General features: G+C 34.8%; 1 protein-coding gene across 2 annotated transcripts in view; it reads right to left on the bottom strand.

Annotated features, from left to right (window-relative positions):
• The window catches only part of ZNF385D (zinc finger protein 385D), a 723,301-nt gene that overhangs the window by 546,167 nt on the left and 153,588 nt on the right, over positions 1-23,546 (bottom strand). For both annotated transcript variants that reach the window (XM_019726024.2, XM_074312787.1), the window contains exon 2: positions 19,744-19,962. In XM_019726024.2, coding sequence (XP_019581583.1) covers positions 19,744-19,962 — 219 coding nt within the window. The remainder of the gene's footprint in view (positions 1-19,743; positions 19,963-23,546) is intronic.

Genomic DNA, 23,546 nt, shown 5'->3' with positions numbered 1-23,546 from the left:
TATTTCATTATTTAAAAATACAAGAGAGGTTGTACAGCTTCTAAAGTAATTGGAAAAAAAAAAAACACTTCACAAGAAAATTAAAAATTCTCTTGGATGCTCTATACACACACATAAAAAGTCACTAGTTCTTTATGGAGTAGAAAATGTAATGACTCCAAAACATTTTCTTTAAAAAATGTTAAAAAAAAAATTTCTGGCAAGACTTGTTCTCAAAGAATATATTTTCTTTCTCTTGAAATCATCTCACTAATAGGGCAAAAAGACAAAATAATAATAATAGTAATAACTTTCTTATTTAAAAATACACACCTTGAAAGTATATGAATTAGTTCCCCATCGACCTTGTTCTAAATACTGATTTGCTTACATTTAGGGCAAAGACAAAGCAGGAATCCTAGCTACTTTTTTTCCATTTGCTGAACTTTTTGAGATTAAGGGGACCCATTCTCAAATAGGTACACCAATGGAGGAAACCACTGTCATGGAAAGTAGAAAATGCTTATAAGTCGGCCTGGTGAATCTTAGACCTCCAGGGCCTCTCTCCTGAGACTAGCAATAGTTTATTTGTCTGCTGTTCACCTCTTGAAGGAAAGAATCGGACTAAGAACTGAAAGCACCACCCTAGGGAAGCAAGTGGAGGCCAGCACATCAAGGAAGGTTTCCTGTGATGAACAAACATGATGAACCAACACTTAGTCTGTTATCTCAGTGAATATACAGCAGCTCCAGAAGTTACTCATTTCTCAGTTTTATCAGTGAGGAAACTAAGGCTTAGAGACAGTAAATACCTTGACCAAGGACACACAATTAGCCAAATTAAATTCAGGTCTCTTTATCCTAAAATGTAGTACTCTGCCTTGTGTCATTTCATGGCCTCTTGAGTATGTACACATTGTAAGACATTGACTGACTGACTACATTTCCACATTTATCCACATGACCCGTGGTTAGATGATAGTCAATTTTAGAGATAGCTAAAGAGCATCATCAGGCTGTCAGCTTCTTCAGAGTAAGTGCAACATGAAAACACTACAATTGTCAAGCAGAAAAAAAAAAAAAAAAAAAAAGACTTCTGAATGATAGGAACTGTGGAAAACATCCAAGCCTACCCTAGGAAGTGTCTCTATTTGGGGTTTAATGTTTAGCCCACAGTATTATTTTGGGTTTCTTCTTTTTGTTGTTCATTATTTTATTTTCATACTACTTTTTTTTGTTTGTTTGTTTGTTTTCCAGGGTATTTTTTACTAAACTATTTTATATTAGGAATATTTACTCGTTGTTTTTCTATTAGTTTTTTTTTTTAATTAGAAGTTTATATGTATGATGAGTTTGATTCTGTAGGTTTCATTTCAAATTCAACTTTTATGTTTTCTTTGTTTGTTTGTTTTTATCTCCATACCTATTTTCCTTAAAGTATGAAAAAGGACACATTTAAATTGGTGCTGCATAATAAATTTCAATGTGGAAACCAAATCAAACCACAAAATGGGGAACTTATCCTGAACTTATGAACAAAATACACCTATGAAATTAATTTAATAATATGTCTATGTACACATACACTTTTATTTGTTTAAATTTTTATTTACTGCATTATTTTGATCCCGTAGCTACTGTCTCCATCCTCCTCTACTTTGACCTCCTACCTCACAAACTTCCTTGTATAGACCATATCTATGAGTGTCTTTGCTTTCCGGTAGCCGTCAGCCAATGGAGAGCCACAGCAGGAGATGGGAGCAGGGAAAACGAATGAGGTCGGTGAGCTCAGGATGTTGTGGTGTTTTATTTCCCAGTTCCCTCCCTGCAGATCACATGGCTCCAGCTGTGTCTCCAGGCCTAAGAACACAACTTCTCTCAAAACAGCCTTCTCAAAAGGATTTCTCCTGCCTTTTGGGGGGTTACAAAAACCCTTTGCCCGTAGTCCTTCACAAATAGTCAGAATTTCTCACAATTAATAGCCCATGTTTCCCTTTTCAATGTCCACTCTTTTGAGTATGTCATTTGCCTATGCTTTCTGTCCATGGAGATTGGCCATAAGTCAAAGCAGCGTTTAGTGAATGTCATCCTGAAGCTTTTGTTGTAATAATAGGAAAGAGATATTCTCTTTTGTTGAGCTTGAGGTTGGGAAAATAGAAGCCTGGAGCTGCTGTCAGTGTGGCTTCAATACAGAAGAAGGTTCACCAGAGGAATGGGGACTTAAAAACAAAGTTTCTGAGGCTGAAATTGAGTCAATATTGCATTTCTGTGATAACTGTTTTATGATTACTTATTATAAAAACATACGTTGATTATGGCTTATCTTTAGTATTCAATACCACTCTAGACTAAGAGCTTCATGACTACAGTTCCAACTGTGTAAAATCTGTCTAATAACCTTAACATAAGACCACATAATACAAGGAAACACAAGTGAGTTAGAAATTGTGCTTGATAAATTTGTTTTCAGCCATGTAAAATGGGAGAATCAAATTTACCAAACCTAAAACAAGAGTCCAGAAGCAGTAAAAAGTCTTACACTTCAATGGGTTCTACTTAAATAAGTTGTACTACTTCTACTCTGTCATACCACATTTTTAAACACTTAGCTGCTGGTTAAAGGAAAGACCCACTCAGCTTCATCTATTAAAATGTAGACCATATTTTCATTTGTTCCTTGGACAACCCTTGAAACTGTCAAAGGATAGGCTAACCAGAATTAAATATAATTTAATTGTTTTAAAATTCCCCTTGGTGGATACCTACCAAGAATCTATGTACATGAGTAAAGAAAACTAAGTTGAGTCAGAAAAGTAAATGTGAAAGGTTTACTCAGCAAAGCAGAAGCATGGACTCTTCTAGATGAGTTTGCAAAGTTAGATCTACTTAATGGTAGTTATATATGGCTTGTCTAATTCATCTGTCTCACCTTTTATTTAGTCCAGCAGTACTATCTGTCTCCCTCTGAGTTAGGCAATTGATGGGAAATGACCATAAAACTTTAAGAATGTATTAATACTTTCCAAATTCTCTTTTCTGAGAAGTCTTAAATTGTTTCGTAAGAAAGATGGACAAAACTACAACTCAAGGGAATAAACCATATGAACTCTGGAGAGTTCCAACTTGCTACCTTGTATCCTTTGACTTTCCTATGAGCATTCAAACTTCTTTTTCAGATTGCAAAGAACTGTCAAGAGGAAGTAAAAGTGGCCATGGCAAGATCCTTGCTGTTCAAAGTATGGTCCCTGGACCAGAAGCAATGGCATCACCTGGCAGCTGAATAAAAATGTTGAATATCAGGCCCTGTCCCAGACTTACCTGAATCAGAATGTGCATTTTCAATCCACCATGTAATTTGTATAAAGGTCAAAGTGTTAGAGGTCCCTAAACAATGTTTTTAAGGACACTATGCATCCTACAAGTCTATGTCTATATATATATATATATATACTAATATATATATACTAATATATATATATATATATATATATATATATATATATATATATATATATATATATATTAGTTTCCCAAACTTTGCTTTTCCAGCATTGAACAGAGATAACCATAATTATAGCTAACACTTATTTTATTGAAGGTTAACTGCATAGGTACTTGCACTAAACACATTAGATAAATTACCTTATGTAATCATAACATTTTTGCTTCTGAGATTGCATTTGTTACATAGGGCAGTGAGTCTCAAACCTGAGCTAGCAACAGAAGCACCTGAAGGTCTCTTTCATACATAGATTACTCAGCCTACCCGAAAGTTTCTGACTCAATAAATTTGTGGTAGGCCCCCAAGTATTGGGTTTTACTAACTACTCAGGTGACGCTGACTAGAACTACTGATGCAGAGGCCTCAAATACACGTGTCTGTCAATTCAACTACCTGGGCCCACACCTCAGATGCAGGCTATTTTGTTCTTCACGCTCTTTCTAATTTTTGTTTTGGCTAATCCTAGGGATTCTGTTTATGTTCCCCTCCTTCCCATGGTTGTCACTGATCATTTCCCCTCTTTTCTCAGGCTGCCTGTAAAAGCCAATGCCCTTTTTCATCTCCTCCTCCTTACTGTCCAATAAGTTTCAAATCTTTTGACTTTGATGTTATCAATGGTAAGTACTGCACAGTGACGGGTAATTTTGTGTGTAAGAAACATGCCAGAAATCTCACAAATCTTGAGTTTTTCCTTTTATTTTTACTCCAGGTTTTAACATGGAATCAAATTCCTATAAATTCTTAGATCCCTTTATATTCAAATAACTCAGAGTGACTTCAGAGGAAATACCTAAAGTTCACATCTTTGTAAAAATAAAAAAAAGAGAGAGAGTATGTTGAAACACTTCCACCTACATTACCTCATTTGCTTCTTTCAAGAATCTTATTAAATAAGCAAGGTAAATAAAATAATGCCAGAAATTATTAAAAAGAAGTGGGCATAGAGCAGCAATAGCATAATTAGTCTTAGTTTAGAAAGATCCTTCTTTCAGAATACCCCTATTTCCATCTTTTCCAACATGTTGGATCAGGGCCTACATGTGCCTCAAAAGTACAAAGTGATTTTTAGTTGTGTGTGTGTGTGTGTGTGTGTGTGTGTGTGTGTACATACATATACATACATAGTTTTACTGCTTTATGTACATAAACAGTCCTCAGTAGGAAAAAGCTGTGTATACACCAAATTTTACCTAAGGAAATCAAGTATTAGATACTTGGAATAACATTCCCAGAAATATGAAAATAGGCAAAAAATTTTTCTCCGATAAATAATTAATGGTGAGAATTCATGCTTACTTCCCCTCTCTCCTAGGTTCATAAAGGAATTGTTTACATAGAAGACATATCCATTGCATTGAGTATTAAGTAGAAGATAAATATTTTTAATTTCTTCCTTCAGGACACTTACCCAATTAGTCTGTTAACACATGAAATTACAGAAGACTTAACAAGCTTGCTAAGAACTCACATAATAGTTTTTAAAATATATTTAATATTCTAATAGGAGCTATCCAGAATAAAATTTAAAGATGTATAACAAGTAGAGGCTTTAGCTTAATCTGAACTATACTCATATGAAAAATCTAGACTACCTGACCATGTGTAAAGTGCATATGTGGGTGGGTCCCTCAGTAGACAATGTGACTGAACATTAAGCTTCTTGGCAAGGCTTTTGTCATAGGGACTAAATGTCAACCATTCTGGGAGCACCGAAGGAAAAGAATGATTCTCAATGAACATCTATTTATATTGTGTATTTACTAACAAAATTTAATTATAGTTACTTTTAATACTTCATCTTGCACTAGAATTAAAAGTGATTACCCATCACTGTCATGGTAATAGACTATTCTGTTGTTTCTATATATCAGTTACCACTGGGTTTCATGATGTCACATTGTTAAGGTTAAATAAGCACTAAGGCTAACTAAGCATTTGTGTCCTATTGTTGCTATAACAAATTACGACCAATTTGGTGGCTTAAAACAAAATAAATTTATCTTACAGTTCTGGAGGTCAGAAGCCTGAAGTGGGTCCTAAAGGCCCAAATCACGGTGTCAGCAGGGTATCTTTCTTCTGGAGATTCTAAAGGGAAATCCATTTCCTTTCCTTTTCCAGCTTCTAAAAGTCACCAGCACTCCTAGACCCTTCCTCCATCTTGGAAGTGCATCACTCCAACCTCCGCTTTTGTCGTCACATCTCCCTCTGACCTTCTGGCTTCCCTCTTATAAGGGCCCTCTGATTACATTTGTCCCACCGGATAATCCAAGATAATCTCCCCATCTCAATATCTGTAATTTAATCACATCTTCAACATCCCCTTTCCTATGTAAGATTACATATTCATAGGTATCAAGGATTAGGACATTGGGAAGGGGATATTATTTCGCCTACCACAATAGTCAGCACATACACGTCCTTGTGCTACCCTGTTTCCCCAAAAATAAGACCTAGCCGGACCATCAGCTCTAATGCGTCTTTTGGAGCAAAAATTAATATAAGACCTGGTATTATATTATATTATATTATATTATATTATATTATATTATATTACATTACATTACATTACATTGTATTTGTTATATTATAGACCTGGTCTTATATTACAGTAAAATAAGACCTGGTATTATATTATATTACATTACTTTACATTATATTATATTAGACCCGGTCTTATAGTAAAATAAAAGCTGGTCTTATATTAATTTTTGCTCCAAAAGACACATTAGAGCTGATTCCACTAGATCTATAAATAAGTCCGGTTACATCTTATTTTCAGGGAAACACGGTATCATCTGAACCCGCTGGTCACACATGCAAGCAGGGATTTGGTGAAGCCTTGCGATGGCTCACAAGAACCAATTGTGTGCATTTCTTCCCTACTCTGTGGTCTGTGATGCCATGTTAGTAGCTTGAAACCAGCCATAGTGAGAAAGAGGTAAATGTTACAAATCATGACTTTTAATTTCTGGAGAGTGAGATGTTAAACATTCACTAACATACAACCACAAACAACCATTTTGCACATCATTATTTGGCTCCCTGCACACCTCCAATGTACAAATCTGTGACTGGGGAATTCATGTTCTAGTCTCTTGCTTTGGAAATGCTTCCACAGAGAATGAGCTACATCTCCTATGCTGACTGGGCTCCAGTCCTCTTCTCTTGGTACCACAGTCCCCCTTGAGTCAAACTGGTACTCCCATTACATGCTGAATTGAGTGGTCTGACCTGTAGCCATTGCCCAGCGTCCATGTCTTCCCTGAGGCCTTAACCCCATCATGTAAGCTCACAGCCAGGGCCAGCTTCATGACCTCACATCACAATGGCCCTCTGTATGGTTTAATGCTCTACTGTCAGCATCTTGAATTTCTTAATAGAATTTGAGCATGTGCCCACACATTTCCATTTTGCACTGAGCTCTGCAAATGATGTGGCTGGTTCTGCTCACAGTCAACATCCTCAATTACATAGTAACAGGAACTTCTGATAACTTTTACCACCACACCATGTGGGGCACATAGCAGAGTTGCAAATTAATCTAAATGTGCTAATCATGGTAGCTCTCTCTCTCTCTCTCTCTCTCTCTCTCTCTCTCTATTCAAATGCCCACTTTTGAATAATCTAGTCCACTTTTAGTTTTAGTATTTATTCTTTCAGCTTAATATGTTTCCTCTGCTCCTGTTCAAGGAAGTTTTTGGTATCTGGAGCCAGTCTTATGTGAACAAATTTCAAGTTAAGGGTGATCTCTGGCCTCATAATTTTGGTCCTTGAGACTATGATGGCTGATGTCTGCTGGGGAGTGGTGGGTTGGGTACTCATCTGAGGATATTTGTCTGCTACTGAAGTCACGTTGCTACAACTGAAGCTCATTCCATTTCCATCTAGATCAGGACCCAGGAGATCTGCCTGCTAACTGAACTTATATTGATTCATGTTGATGCTCCAACCCAATCTATAATATTGAACCAAGCCCAAGTCTAGGATGTGGGTTTTCCTTGCCCCTCACCATGGCAGACCCCACAGCATGACCTCAGCTATGTAGGGCTCACCATGTAGTGTTATAGAGGGTTATCTGAGTCTCTCCTCTCCATCAGAAAAAAAATGAAGAATGCTCTAGTATGCAATCTAAGTTCTCTTTGTCTGATCTGTTTACTTGGCACAAACTCACCAGACAAACTAGAATTATCCTGGAGTCCTAAATGAAGTCTGAGCCAAGAAGCTCCTTCAGTTCTTGATGTTTCTATACATTTTACCTCTATGGGACTTCTTGTCTCACTTCCAGTTTTGCCCTATATCTGTCCCCCTTCTTTTTATTTTAACACCTCCCCAAATTACATATGATAAGCAAATATCAGTATTGCTCATAATAGTAAATAATACAGGAATACTTTAGATATCTTTATTCTTCTTAAAATTTGAAAATCCTTCAACTGTTGGATTCCTAACACCACACTGCCATAGGGAACAAAGAAGAATTCTTTTCCTATAATGTTAAAATAAATATGTTGTTCGGTTTATCAAATTTGATTATAATCGAAGCTCAAATAAATTAATGTTATAGCATGTAATATTTGGTGATAGACTTTTATATTAAGTTAATAAAGATAGTCATTAAACAGTATAATGAGAAAAGAGGTTTTTAAGCATCACTGAATAAGTCAATCAATCTGATTATGTGATGGACAACAGCAATATTATTGATAGTTTGGTAATAAAGTTATTTCAGGGCGAGGCAGATGGGCTGTAGAGGCTCCTGTTTCATTTTTTATTTCCATCTCAGAAAGAAAATAGAATTAAAATAGACCCCAATGTTCATATTCATAAGAATATTATACATTATTAAGACGTAGTTGGAACTAAAGAAATTTCTTAAGGACATTGTATTTAAGAAGTAAGAAAAAAAATTTCATGGAAGTAAGATTAAAAACTTGATAGCAGAAACTACAATCATTGGGACACTTTCAATAGTCATTTTGACAAGTGGGGTCTTTGAAGAGTTGAGTAAATAAAATGTGCTTGACAGGATTATAATCATAAATTAATATTTATTGAGTACCTGTAAGATGTGTTAAGTTTTTTTTTTGACACTATTCTAATTTATTGTCTCAAACTTAGACAATCCTGGTAAAATATTTAAATAACAAAGAGAAAAACGTTACTACTCTCATAAAACTATGATTTTTTTGTGTTAAAAAATGGAGTTTAAAATTAGACTAAGAATAATTGTAAATTTCCTATTGTCTTGATACAAAATGATGGTAGCAATAGTTCTTCAACATTCATTGAAATAAAATATGAATAATATAGTTTGTTGTTAATTTTTTTTCAATTTGGGTCTCTTTTACATTTAATAATAGGTAAATTAAACATAAGGAAAAGTAACAGTATTTAAAAAAGTATTCATGTACCCCAGGTTAAAATCAATTTATCAAGTATAGAATTTAAATTTTAGATAGGAGAAGAAATGAAAGAAAGATATTAAAGGTCCCTTGCCCCAGTAACTCTCTCAGGCACAAAGACATCCCAGAAGTAGACTCTAGCACATGTGTGACAGGTATAAGAAAAGAGTGAAAGAGACATGCCAGAATATCCGGCATCGGCATATGCTGATAATTGTACAATGAGTATTTATCAGATTAAACATGTGAATGTATTTCTGGGAAAGTAGTAACCTACCACAATATGAAGACAACAGCCTCAACATATGAAGATGTAAGAAGAATAAAAACAAAAAGCATAAAAAATATTGCTGGAAGGAAGCAGTTTGGGATGATATATACACACTTGGACATTCTTTGATGATAAAGTTTTAAAATGGGATGCTTAGAATGCCAAGCAAAAGAGCAAGACCAGAGGGAAAATGTGGTGTGCAGAACCCTCGTACCCCTCACAGATGGATGATCTGCTCCTTAAATTACCTGCAATGCTGGGGACCCACTCACAACCATTTAGAGAGGGACAGCCATTTGGTTTCATGATTTGTAGATCTGTGTGAGTCCCTAAAACATCACTGAAAATATAACAAGAAGAAAACACTTTGATTAGCCTCTTAGGCTTGTAATTAGTCTTTCCACAGCACACGTTAAAAGAAAAACAGATGGTCACTAAAAGGCCTGTAGAGCAGAGTTTTTGTTGGGAATGAAATATTTAAATTAGGCCATTCTTATTGATTGTCCATTTCCCCTTATTGATTTTTCTATTTCTTCTAACTAAATATTACTGGAGAATCCCAATTAAAGGCGCTTGGAATGTCTACCTGGGGGATCTGAATTTTAAAAGCACTCAGAGTGGTTCTGAAACAGGTGGTCTAAAGACCAATGATTAGACAAACGCTATATAAGTTCTCAAAATCTGATTCTGCTTTCCCCCACTTCACTGAGTTAATTTCTTAAAGATAACCTGTCATTTTATAATGTCTGGGTCTCTAATAGAGGTTGCCTTTCTTGACTTCTCTGAAAAAAAGCCTTCAACACTCAATAGTAACCACTGCCTTTTTTTCTGAAACTCTCTCCTCCTTTGGCTTCTGAACTCTGGAACAATCCTAGTTGTTTTCTGGTGTGAGAGATGACATAGCATTGTGAATACGACTATGGATTCTGGAGCCGGCTTACCATGGTTCAGGGACTGGCTTGACCCCTCTCTACCTAGGTCACCTTGAGCAAAATATCTTTCTTTGTGTCAGTTTACTAATCTACATAATGGATACCAATAACTATACTAATTCATAAAAATATAATTACATAAACATACATAGTTATTAGGATAATACCTACAACAAAGTAAATGCACAATGAATGTTACTCATTTACATTTCTGATATCATTATTATCTCCTTAGGATACCCTTTCTCTTCCTTCTACAAGAAATAAATGTTAAGGTTGCTTCCCTTCTTTCTTTTGGCTGTTTTATAACTCCCTCAGATGTAGCTATTCTACCAGTGAGGATAAAACCCACGTCTTAGTACTACAAATCGAATATGTACATACGTCAAGTTACCATCTTTGTTACCTTCCAATCAGCTTTTTGTCCATGCGATTTCTGAACATCAACCACATTATTCTAAACTAATGTAAAAGCAACGGCACAGCATACAGACAGGGTTCTAATCTAGAACCTTGTTAATTCCTCATTCAGGCTGTATTCACCATTTTATTCCTCTTGCTAGTTACATCTTTTGCACCAATGGTCTTTGTTAGAAGACTATAGGTGATCTTCTTTGGAATTGGTGAATATAAAGTATTCATCAGAATTACTATTGCATACATGAGTGTTTGTTTGATATATTTTGGGGAAGTTAAGTGTTCTTATATTAATTTTGCTTGTATTCTTCTCTTTTTGAAATCAGTCTTTTTACCTCTTACTCATGATTAGTTAACACAATCCTCTGTATTTCTATAGTTCTATTGAATCACTGACTTCAAATCTTGAAGTAAAACCATGTTATTTTTTCATCACGTTTTCTGTCAAGTGCAATCTTGATTTGAAATTTATGTTCATATACTCTTTCCTCTAAGGTGGGCAAATTTTAAACAAGAGTAGTAACTGCATCTTGCTCATATCTTTGAACTCAACACTAGGCCTGATGCAAGTAGTTGCAAATGGGAGATGCATTCGGAATCCATTCTTTGTCTTTTTACCTGCATACACATAGCAACCTCAACCTGGGTAGTCTTGGTACCCATTTCAGTGCCCCAGGAAGAAATCTAATTTCACCTAAAAATGCCAGTAAGCAAAGTTGTCTTTACTGAAGATTCCATAGGTGAGATGTGAGAGGGAATTAAAGCACACACTACAAAGGTAACAGATTAAAAATTCATATTACACATTCTGTTCCCTCTATTCTCTCTTATCCTTGACCATAACAGGGAATTCACTCTGACCTTTCTGGCTCATTAGTCCCCAGACTCATTTGTTCTTTATTTTCCAATACTAGGTTGGGCAGGTCAGTTATGTCCCATTTCTTACTGAAAACCAACATGAGTAATTCATCAGTGTTCATCGAACAGTGAGCCCCACCTTTAAGGCTATTTCAGAAGTTTTGTTGGAAACCTAAGTTATAAGGCCCTTATTTTCTACCTCTCGGGGTTTCCTTATTTGTACTTAGATTCTGTTTTTTACATCATTTTCATCCCATTTCCTTGATATGTTCCACAAATTCCTCACTATTTTACTCTTCTCAAGTTTGCAGTGCTGCTATGGATTTATTTAATTTGTCCTCAAATTTCTTGTGTCACATCATTGCAATTTTGGAAAAAAGAAGAGGAAATGAATGTATCTAGGGTGATATTTGTGCAAATTACTTTCTTATCTCTTAAAGACTTAAAATTAATATTTTAAAAGTCTTTAATACATCAATCTATAGTATCATCTTAAACACACACACACACACACACACACACACACACACACACACCATTGCTTACTGTTTTTGAGAAACATGCACAAAAAGATGAAGCATCCCATTCCTGGGATGAAGCTATAGAAACTGGGGAGCTAATTTAAATAGGCTTTGCCTCTAAATGCAAAATAACTTGTTCAGAAAAAAGAAATTCATATTTTAAAAAACCCCACCTCTATTACCAACTAGCTCTGTTATCATGGGCAAATTCTTTTTAGGGGAAATATAAAGCAAACAGAACAAAAGTGGGAAAAAAACATACTTTCAAACTTAGAAATGTGGAAAAGTGATTACTTTTCTAAGGTTGAAGGGTAGAGTAACACTAGGGCTGGAAGTGGTTGGTGATTGAAAAAAGCAAAAGATGAGGAAACAAGGGGTGAGTCTACCTACGCTAAACAGAAGTGTAGTTCAGATGCACAAAATCATTTTTCTACACTCTCAGTTTTATACTGCCATTGCTCTAAGCTCCAATTTCAATTCTTCAAATGTCCCCAAACATACGAGGTCTGACAATTAAGTTCTTGAACTTGTTACAACGCTGTTTCTAACCTTTTTTGATATCAGAGGGATTATTCATTATGAATTTCTACCAATTGGATAAACAGTTAACCAAGTTTGCTATTTGGAAATGTTGAAAAGACTGCATGAAAAAGTTAGACGACCTGAAATTTTTGCGAACAATTCATGGCTCTCGCATCATGACAAGGCACCAGCTCACACGGCACTGTCTGTGAGGGAGTTTTTAGCCAGTAAACAAATAACTGGATTGGAACACCCTCCCTACTTACCTGATCTCACCCCGAGTAAATTCTTTTTTTTACCCCAAAATAAAGGAAATATTGAAAGGAAGACATTTTGATGGCATCCAGGACATCAAGGGTGATACGACAATAGCTCTGATGGCCAGTCCAGAAAAAGAGTTCCAGAATTGCTTTGAAGGGTGGACTAGGTGCTGGTACTGGTGCATAGCTTCCCAAGGGCAGTACTTGGAAGGTGACCATAGTGATATTCAGCAGTTAGGTATGTAGCACTTTTTCTAGGATGAGTTCGTGAACTTAATTGTCTGACCTCGTACATGTACATTATACCCACAGAGAATCACAAATGGAAATCTCTTCTATCCCAGATAAATTCTATCCCCAAACTAGAGTATGTATTTAATTCATCCTTTTTTTTCTGCTTCTTAAGGCTTCCCTTAACAGCCATTTCATCTAATTTTCCACGGATAGCAAGAGTCATGAAGAAATAGAGTTCACTTCTGGGGCACAGTAGCCCAATGGGGTGTTCCCCTGATAGAGTTCAGGCGGGATTATCAGCATCAGATTGTGAAACCTCACCATTATCCCAGTAAAGAGGGGTTTAACAGGGAAAGATTGGATAAAGAAATCTCTGTTTTGAAAAAGATGATATCATCCAATGTAATTTATATTAGGTCCAGGTGAAGCAAGTGGCTAGTGGCTAATACTCTCTCCCTTTTAAAATGGTCACTGTGTGTTCTCTTTAGGGAAAAAGAAAATCAGTAACCAAAGCCAGAAACCTATCTAAAATTTGAACACAGTACAATTAGCACTTATCACTCTCTCCCATATTTTTATCCTTCAATGATAAGAAAGAAACTTAGATCACTCCAACAAGAACAAAATGTCATTATATAATGTTGGGCAATTTAATATCAGCATTTTTTTCAGTGCACCCCCTTGGCTGAAACGTCTAAAGGATATGATAGATATGATAGAGAAAGGGAAGTATGAGCAAAGTATTATACCATATTGCATATGTGATATACTAATTCAGATAAAAAATACTTAAGAAGACAGTTATCATTATTAAATAAAATGATCCCAAAATGGATTACTATGAATTCACAAGTATACTGGCAAGTTTTAATTAGTCTATTGACATTCTATAAAAGCACAAATAGTCTTTGAAGATCAAAAGATGAGACAAATTTATGTGCAAATGAGTTTATATATAAAATCAAATCTTGAGGTACTAGAAAATTCTATAAATCTATTTTGGTGTTATTAACTACCAATGTTGCAGAAGAAGGAACATCTTGTAAGTTGAAAATCTACTGACACTTTAAACCTCATCTGGGACAATCAATTGAAAAAGAGAATAGTGAGAGCTGGAAGGTAAAATTTTATTTAGCTTTTCTGTTAAATAAAAGAAAATTTAATGCCAAGAGTATAGATAAGGGTGACAATACTTTAGATTTATGTGCTACAAAACAATGAGCACTAAAATACTCTGGAATACTGTTAGATAAAATGGATTATTTCATAGTGGTTTCAGCCCAATAAAAACCAGGCTTAATAAAATAACTCAAATATGACAAAGATACTGTGAATAAAATAAAGCTGCCACAATAGGTCAACCTGTTACTCAGTCCTTCAAAGCATTAAGAACAGCTTAACCATGTGAGCACATGACATTGAATTAAATTATTTGGCCATAGAAACTTCCAACATCCTGAAAGCTGTACCCTTTGTAATAGGCATTCCAAGTGCTCTTCTGAACCAAAGATTTTTTTCCAATCTTCAAATTTTTATTTATTTATTTTTTTATAAAACCCCTTAAAATGATACTTCATTTTAAACTTCATTACAAAGTCAAGGTTTTTCCATTATAGAATATATCACATAGTTGGAAAGCCAATGACAAACATGAGCACAATCTCAACATTTAGCCATAAATTTTGCTCCATTATTAATTTCTTTACAGTAATTTAAAAATATGCACCTATAAAAAGGTGATGATTTGCAAACACTATTATGTTATAATGCATATAATATTGTACATATAATATTGGTTATTCATATTTATTTGCATACCTGGTAGAAATGTGACAAAGATTTAGAAGTAGTTAGCTTTATAGGATTCTTGGTGATTTTTATTTTATTTTTGTACATTTTGTGTACAGCCCAGATAGAATATTATTTTTATCATCAGAGAATAATTATTTATAAAACTTAACTTTTGCATAAATATAAAATCAAAAACCATCCAAAGAGAAAGTTAGGAAGCTATGCAGATTATATTTCAATTTCTTTAGCTTATTGTTTTCATGAGAAGGTGACATGTGGAATCTCTAGAAGAGGATAGAATCTACACATTTAAGCAACTTTCAATTACAGACCACCCTTATGCCACTTCTTTATCTTACCTTTTATTTGAAAAGTGTGCTAACAAAAATAAGTGTATTTCTGGAATAATAGGGAATATACAGAGGGTGCCAAAAAATGTATACACATTTTAAGAAAGGAAAAATAAACTATTAACTGTTTTATTCTCAATATATACCAATAACAAAAAATGAATACAAGTCACATCTGACTTCTGCAATTACAAGAGGTGCTCAAAGTGGTTACATTCAGCATCCAGACACTTCTGATTATGGTGAACTACTGCTTAGCGTAGATAACGTCTTTTAAAATGTGTATACATTTGTTTTGGCACCCCTGGTATAGTCATAAGTTACAAAATGATCCATTCATATGATTATTTATTCTGCACAAAGCAGTTATATTTGGTGAAGAAAATTTCAGGAAACATCAGCTTTGTTGTAATAATGTATGTTAAGTGCTTTTAAAAATATCACATAAAGTCAATAATATAAGAAAATACCCACATGCACGGCATAAATTTGTTTACAGTTGAATATAAATTTACCAGCAAGATTAGTATGTTGCTAATAATGTAGACATGTACAACTTTATAAATAAAAAAGACAAGTTATTTGGCAAATCTCTTAGTCCTTTTGATTCTTGCTATCTTATTTGTAAAATAGAATAACATTTGCTCTGCAGAATTATTAATTGGGGCTCCGTAGATGATGTATATAAAATACCTGGACAACAAATGGTAGTTCGTTTTTTGTTCGCTTTGCTTTTGTGATGATAAAATTCATATACAGGCATCACATAGAAAAAAACATACGGGGAAAATACTAAATTTTGTTGCTTTTGCACAGGAATGCGTATTATCCATTTTACTTATTAAGATGTAAAAAGCATTGTTGGTATCTTAGATGGATTCCCCAGGAAGTAAACTCCGAGATGTCTTTGTGGGCAAGTGGCGGATTAGGAATCTAGACCTGTGTTGCAGGAGGAAAGCAGGACTGGGTAAAGGGGGAGGGTGAACTGTGATAGAATTACCACCCTGGAATCAGCTTCCGAGCTGGAATGGCCTTCAGGAAATAGCTACCCACTTTTGAGGCTAGGGGATGGTAAGCTTTGCAGTCTGCCTGCAGGTAGGGACAAAATTCAGGAGAGGTCTTTCCCTTTGCCTGAGGGCAAAGATTGGGGAGGAACTCAGCAGGCAACATTCCCAACTCATCAGGAGGGACCTTGGAGGTTCATGTCAGCACTACTCAGGTGATGAACTTGGTTTCCATATAACTTTACTTCTGCGAAGAGTGCAGCACTGTCAGAAATTGAAGTTAAGACTTATCTGTGAGAAGAATGGGCTCCTAATTAGTTAGTGCACATATTTTTTTTTTCACTGTGATCAATAGATGATCATTTCCTCTAATAAGTGAGATGATATGAGAAACACCCTATTTTGCTCAGAAATACAGAAACTATATTTTAGAAATGGTGATGTCTGTTACATGCCTCTAGACATGTAATTATATGTTCTACATTCATTCAAGACAGAAATAATATTACATTTTTCCATTCCTGAATGAATAATAAAATCTGTTCCATGTCAATTATTTATTTTATTTGCATCCTTAAGTAAACAACTTATGAACAAAGTTGGATGAATTCAGGTAAACATCTTTATTCTTATAGTCATTCCTTGCCACTGCTATATTTAATTATTTCCCATTTGAAATCTAAATTGAGGTGAAGATTTTTCTGAAGATGGAAGAAATTCACAGCAGTCGTTTTGGTAAGGGTACATGTTCAAGAAGAATGAAACAACTCCCATATCTTTCACTAAATAAGCTAAAAATGATAATCTTCTTGACTAAGACTTTATAGGATCCTTTATTCTGGGGAATTCCTGTTTTTAGCTTGGTCTTTGTGTAGTTAAAGGAATTGCCATTAATATACCATTAATATGTATATAAGGCTTAAAATTGGGTTCCTTTCTTATTCTCAACATGCCTGAAAAGGTACATTTTTAGAGTGGGGAGATGGGGAATATGTAAAATAAATAATATGTTTCTATATTAATGTGAATATTAACTCAATAGTGAGGTCAATTCCCTGTAGTTAGATCCACTTGTAAAGGTGAGGGTTCCTCTGAAGTATAATATCAGGTCAAACTAATATGACCTAAACCAAGTGCTCTCATTAATTCATGATTGTTTTTAATGACTTTACTAAAAGAGCCTTGGAAAAAAATAATATGGATAGAAAACATAGCAATAAAATTTTGCTATGCACCATATTGATCAATGTATTGTTGGGAATGTGACGGAATTTTATTTCCTAGTTGCTCATAAAATGATTTCTCTCCTTGAATAAAGAAAGACACAGTTTCTACAGACTATTCATTTTGGGGAGACAATATTTTAGAAGTGCAGTTATTGAAATGAATAAGACCCGAGTTGGCTAATTTGACCTGTTAATTGTTGTGTGACCTTCAGCACCCTATTCAATCGGTGTTATCCTTAAGTTTGACATTTATATGAGGAAGATAATGGCAACATCTCTGTGGTTGTAAAAAAATAAATAAATAAAAATAAGAAAATATACATAAAACCTTTAGTACAATGCTACCCCATAATAAGTGCATTGGTGTAATTATTTTAAAATATTTGATTTGAGGAAACTAATTCCTCAGATCGTAGCTTGAAAGTTTGTGATCATTCTTAATTTGGTCTGGGAATAGTTCTGAGTTGAGTTTCTAAACCAGGCATGCCTTGAATCCTGGTTTCTTCCTATGATATCATCCATGACTTCTCCAAAAGACATTTGTAAATGTCAGGGTAGGTAAAATAAAACACCAAAGTTGACACTACCATCTCTTATCACGTAAACTTAAAGAAAAAAAAACTTGAAATGGAATCATGTTGTGCTTAAGACGATTTTACCTAAATGTCAATGATAAGGAATAGATTTTCCTTAAGAAGTTCAAACTTAGAGGTTATGAAATGTATATGTTTACACATGACTTAATAAGCACATTTGCCTTAATAATGCCTACAGAATTTAGTAGTTCTCCATAACTTTCTGATGACTGTTTTTTATTTTTACATCTCTTTGACCAATAACACCCATGATTAACTATCTGCCATGAAATAGAAGAGGAATACGGAGTTTTTTCTACCAAAATATTCTAGCTTAATACTAAAAATATCACAAAGCAAGGTAGAAATAATTTCCATTTTAAAAATGTGCTTTTTTTTTTCTCTTCTCACGATTTGGTAGCCTTGATGAAAATTACAAAATTACATTTAAATATCTTCATGATGCAAAATACTTGAATAGATCAAAATTCAGTATAATTTTTAAATTTCATTAACATTTTAATAAACTATATCTTTTTTATTAAATACGAAACATCCAAACAGAATACAATATTGTAACTCTTTGTAGTTGCTACTGTTTTAGCTCTCCAAAGGCCTCTATGGATGGAGGAATCCAACCCCCTCTCCCTTACCTTTCCACACATTTTCTAATAAGCTTCCATTTGTTGCAAAAGTATTTTTGTGCTATTTTTTAAATTTGTTTACTGCTAAATTCAACATGTACTTTAAAACAGTAGTCTAAAGTGATTAAACAAACCACGAATTTTCACTAGCAAATTTAAGTAATCTGTATGTATTAATGGATGCTATTTTATTGGTTAAAACACAACTTACAAGGATGTGTATTGTTTTCAAGCCAGTTGCAATCTTACTAACCGGTGGCAGCCCCTAACATGCATATGAGAAGGAGAAAATTCTGAGATGTACTAAATTAAGTTACAGCAAGCCGGAGTGTAGAAGGAAGAGGCAAGAGAAGTTAATCAGTTAACAACTACAGGGCAAAACCAACACAAGCCTGCACACTTTCCTGTATGTATGTTGAAACTTTGAATTACCTTCCAGGTGGCTATTTCCCTGATTATCTGAAGAGAATAACCAGGCACCACTAACCGCTAGGCACCACGGACCACCAGACACCTCTGCTTCTCGCTTACCCATGAATTTTCCAGACTGTTGCCCATGCAAAGGAGCAGATATTTCTTATGGCCTGTGCACCTATCACAGAACTAGCCCCACGTCACCTTCTCCCACCCCCTTTATCGATCACCAATATAAATTCTATTAAAACAATGCACATCTGTCTTCCTCAAACTCTTTCCATAATGAGCCCTTCAACTCCAGGACAACAGACATTTTTGTCTTTTCCAAAGAGCCGTGTGCTGTTGGTGGTTCAGATTACAGGTCCCAAGACTTGGTTGGTACTTTCCTGGCTAGCATTTTGGCTCAATAAAAACAGTCTTTCAGAAAAGCTTTCGGCCATGCAAGTTTTTTTGTTTAACACATGAAACAAACAAAAAAGCACATTATTTTATATAAAATGCACAAGGATGTCCATTTCCAAATAACTGCATTAAAGGCAAATGTCAAGGAACTCTCATGTCAACGTTTTCCAATGATAACAAAAGTCCTGGTAGTCATGATCACAATCTTAATACTATCAGGTATACACAACACACAAAAATTTTCCTTTCCTCCAAAAGCTGAGAGAAATTATTTAGTCTAATGCACTGTGCTAATAAAGTTTTTATCTAATGTTTCCCGCTCCCACCAGGTTTTAAAAAATAGAGATTAATCCATCTCTTACCTTCACATCGACAGGTACACAGATAACTTAAGTTGATGATGTAAAGATGAGAATATATTTTTAGAAAAGCTTACCATTGTCGTTTTTCAGGATCCCGTTGCTCAGTTGCTTTAATCTCTTTTGATGTGACTTGCCATTATAGTGGATCTGGGCCTGAGCGGTCGAATTCAGCTGGATGTTACACACGTTGCACAAAGTGAAATTAGTATGTTTCTTTTCTCGTTCTGGTTTTTCTTCAAAGTCATCAGATAAAAATTCTGCCTCACTCTCTCCATCTTGTGCACAAGGGAAATCTAGGGTTGCAAAGAAAGTTATGAACGAGCCGATCAAGATTTCTGGATTCCTTTATATTATGAAATTAGGTAGCAAATAAAGATGATCTAGACACTTAGAATTCAAAATTTCCACTACATCCCATTTTTATAGGTTGCTTTTTTAGTATCCAAATGTGAATAGCCTATTTAATAGAATAGAAATGGTAAATATTTTATTTTTTCTATGTTAAATACTGCTTTAAATGTCTGACAAGAGTTTAACACGTTATCTCATTTAATCATTGTAACACTAGGTTAGGTACTTTAGGTTTTCCTGTTTCATAGCTGAGGAAACTACGGTTTAGAGTAGTTAAATAACTTGCCTAGGGTTATACAGCTAATAAATGGTATAGTTGGGATAAGCATTCAGTTTTATTCATCTCCAAATCCCAAGTTCTTAATCATCTTGTTCGTTAGCATTTATTAATGTATTCTATACTTTCCTTTTGATTCAACCAAATAAAATCATTTTATTTTTCTATTCCTTGGAATTAAGTCACATCTGGATGGGCATACCCTACATACACAAACATGCTAAAACTGTTTTAACATCTAAAATTTTATATTTTATATCAGAAGTATAAAAGAGGTTCTGAATACCTCAGACAGCCTCAGTCAGAACCAGGGTACAGAAATGTGTAATGAATCTCTGAATTATATTTGCATATATTATTTTTCGATAAATACATGCTTTGTATACTCAAATAAAAGAGAAAGGGGCAAATGATAATTCTATCACCTCTGGCCTTAAGATGTTAATAATTAAGTAACTATTGCAATATATATTTTACTACTCACTTACAAATCACATAAAATAATAATGGCTCCGTCTTAAAACGTTTCTGTATTTTCACTGCACAACACTCAGCAGAACTCTTATAATCCAAATATGATTTCTCCATTCCAAATTTCCAGATTCTTCAAGGATTTATTTTGTAGTCTTTGGAAATATTGACAGAAGGAAGCAATTATTACTTTAATGTGCACTTATTAATTGCCTACTATGTGGCAGGTGCTCTTTAGGCAATGGAGATAAACTGATGAGCAGGAAAAGGATGGCCCTTGTCGTTATACAACTTACTGATGATGATGGGATGAGCACAGACTTTGGCATCACAAAGATGAGATGAGAAATGCCCCAATAATGTTAACAACATGCAATAATTGGTTTACTAGTAATTGTTTCTTTAAAAAGCTAACTACTGAACTTAAGTCAAATACCTACTATTTTAATTGCTTAAAAGATAGTAAGGGCACTATTCAATTTCTAAAAGGAGCAAAATATTTTTAAGTATATAATCCATGCTTCTTTGTGGACTAATTTATTTAAAAGGCAATTTTGTCTTTTACATGATGACCTCCAATTACATTTATTAGGAAAAACAAATCAATGTATTTGAAAGAAAGAGGGGGAGAGAGAGAGAGAGAGAGAGAGAGAGAGAGAGAGAGAGAGAGAGAGAGAGAGAACACTTTATTCTACAGAAAAAAAAAATTGTTTAGGTTTGTCAGATCTAGGCCAAACTATAGAGATAGCCCCAGTACTTGAGCCCTTATGACACATCAATGACACACCATTTTTGCTAAATGTATGTGTATGGAACATTTTCTTCCTCGATTCTTATTTCTACTTGACTCATAAAATATGAATGTCTGCCAACAATTTAGCAGAGGAAAACATTGGAGGAGAAATGTTCTTCCAAGTCTGTAAGACTTATTTACTTATACATAAGGGTTTCCCTGATCATAAGACACAATGAAGACCATGTCCCTAGACAGAGGCAACAATTAAGTTTGCAGTGGGAGAGGGACGGGCAAGGACAACAACTCTTAAAGGAAATAGAAGGTAAGATGTGTTAGCTATGTGGTGTGGACACTAGAGGAAAAAGGGAATCTCAAATAAACTGTTATGACTGGGTATGACATCACCAAACATTTATAGATTTTGTAAGAAAGCTGCAGTGCTTCAAAAGGCACTCTCTGAAGTTGGAAGCAATGTGCAGAAGTGATTTTTTTCCCCATGTGGTAAAAGTATCATGTTCAAATTCTAGAAGGGAAATTTTGCTCATTTGAGTTCCACTGAGAAAGAAAAATGCAGTGGTTATACATAGGTTTTAGGCAACTTGGAACACCCCCCCCCTCAAATTTCATAAATTTGTCCATGTTTTTTTCCACCTAACCTCCACCTCCCCCAACCCAGAACCACTAAGACACTATGTAAGTTTGTGGTTTAATGTAACAATGTGGATATAGATTATATCATATAATAGGCTCAAGGACTATACTTATACTAGGGATGATTACTGTAGGAATTAAGTATTTGCTTGCCTGTGTTTTTAATTTTGTAGTTGTAGAATTTAAATTAATCTTACAGAATTATAGAAATCATTAATGTGGCATACATAGGAGAACTCATCTTTGGTATGGTACAGTTAAACTATGTATCGAAGCATAATTTGAGTAAAATAAAACTGGAAATAATAATTTTCCTGGGAGGCAACACAGTTCTTGAGGTTGATAGTCCATTATTTTGACCCACTTGAGAGCCTTCTGAAATAAAAGCCGAAATGTCAGTCCTTGTACCAAAGCACGAGGTTTGGTATCAAGACTGCCTTGAAAACTGCTGATCATCTCTTCCCCACCCCACCCCCAGGGTAACAGTCCATATCCCTGGTGGACCCTAACATAGCCCAACTGATTAATAATCAAAAGTTGGAGAATAGATACAAAAGGTAAATGAAGAAGATTCCAATGACCAAAGCTGGAACAACAACCTAAAAATCATATTATTGAATTATAACCCAAACTATAAGATAAATATCAATAGATACATATGATATAAAAAATTGGAAAGAAGACAGAAACCTACCCAACAAAAGTATTTCAAATATTTTAAGTAGATACACACTCTTAAGGAGGGATGGAGCAGAACTCTCTACCCCTGGAGTGTAGGCTATACTTAGTGATTTGCTTCCAAACAGTACAGTAAGGAAAGACCAAAAAAGGCACTCCACAGTGGACAAACTTGACAAACACAACATCATCCATTTAATCGAGGCTAACGGTAGTGATAAGTCACGTTGATAGATGTATCCTTGATATCCTGGGTTGAGTATGGCACGCCACCTTTGAGGTCTGACTCACAAAAATGTATAATCCAAGTCAAATCATGGGAAAAACATCAGATAAACCCAAAATGAGGGACATTCTATAAAATACTCATATCTGACCATTACTCCTGAAAACTGTCAAGGTTATCAAAAAACAAAGAAAGTGAGAAATTATCACAGCCCAGGGGAACCTAAAGAAATATCAAAACTAAATAAAATGTGGTACCCTGGATGGGACTGTGGAACCATATAAGAACACTGGGTGAAAACAAACAATGAAATCTAAAGTATGGAGTTTAACTAATCATAATATATGCTTTGTCCATTAATTGTAACAAATACACCATACTATCTGTCAACAGCAGAGGAAACTGGGTGGGTGAGGTATATGGGAATTCTACTAACTTGGCAACTTTTGTGCAAATCTAAAACTATTCTAACATAAACTTTAGCAGT

This window comes from Rhinolophus sinicus, linkage group LG10 (genome assembly GCF_036562045.2).
Source record: "Rhinolophus sinicus isolate RSC01 linkage group LG10, ASM3656204v1, whole genome shotgun sequence".
Lineage (NCBI taxonomy): Eukaryota > Metazoa > Chordata > Mammalia > Chiroptera > Rhinolophidae > Rhinolophus > Rhinolophus sinicus.
Note: the sequence above shows the minus strand (reverse complement) of the source record. Positions and strands in the feature narration are given on the sequence as shown.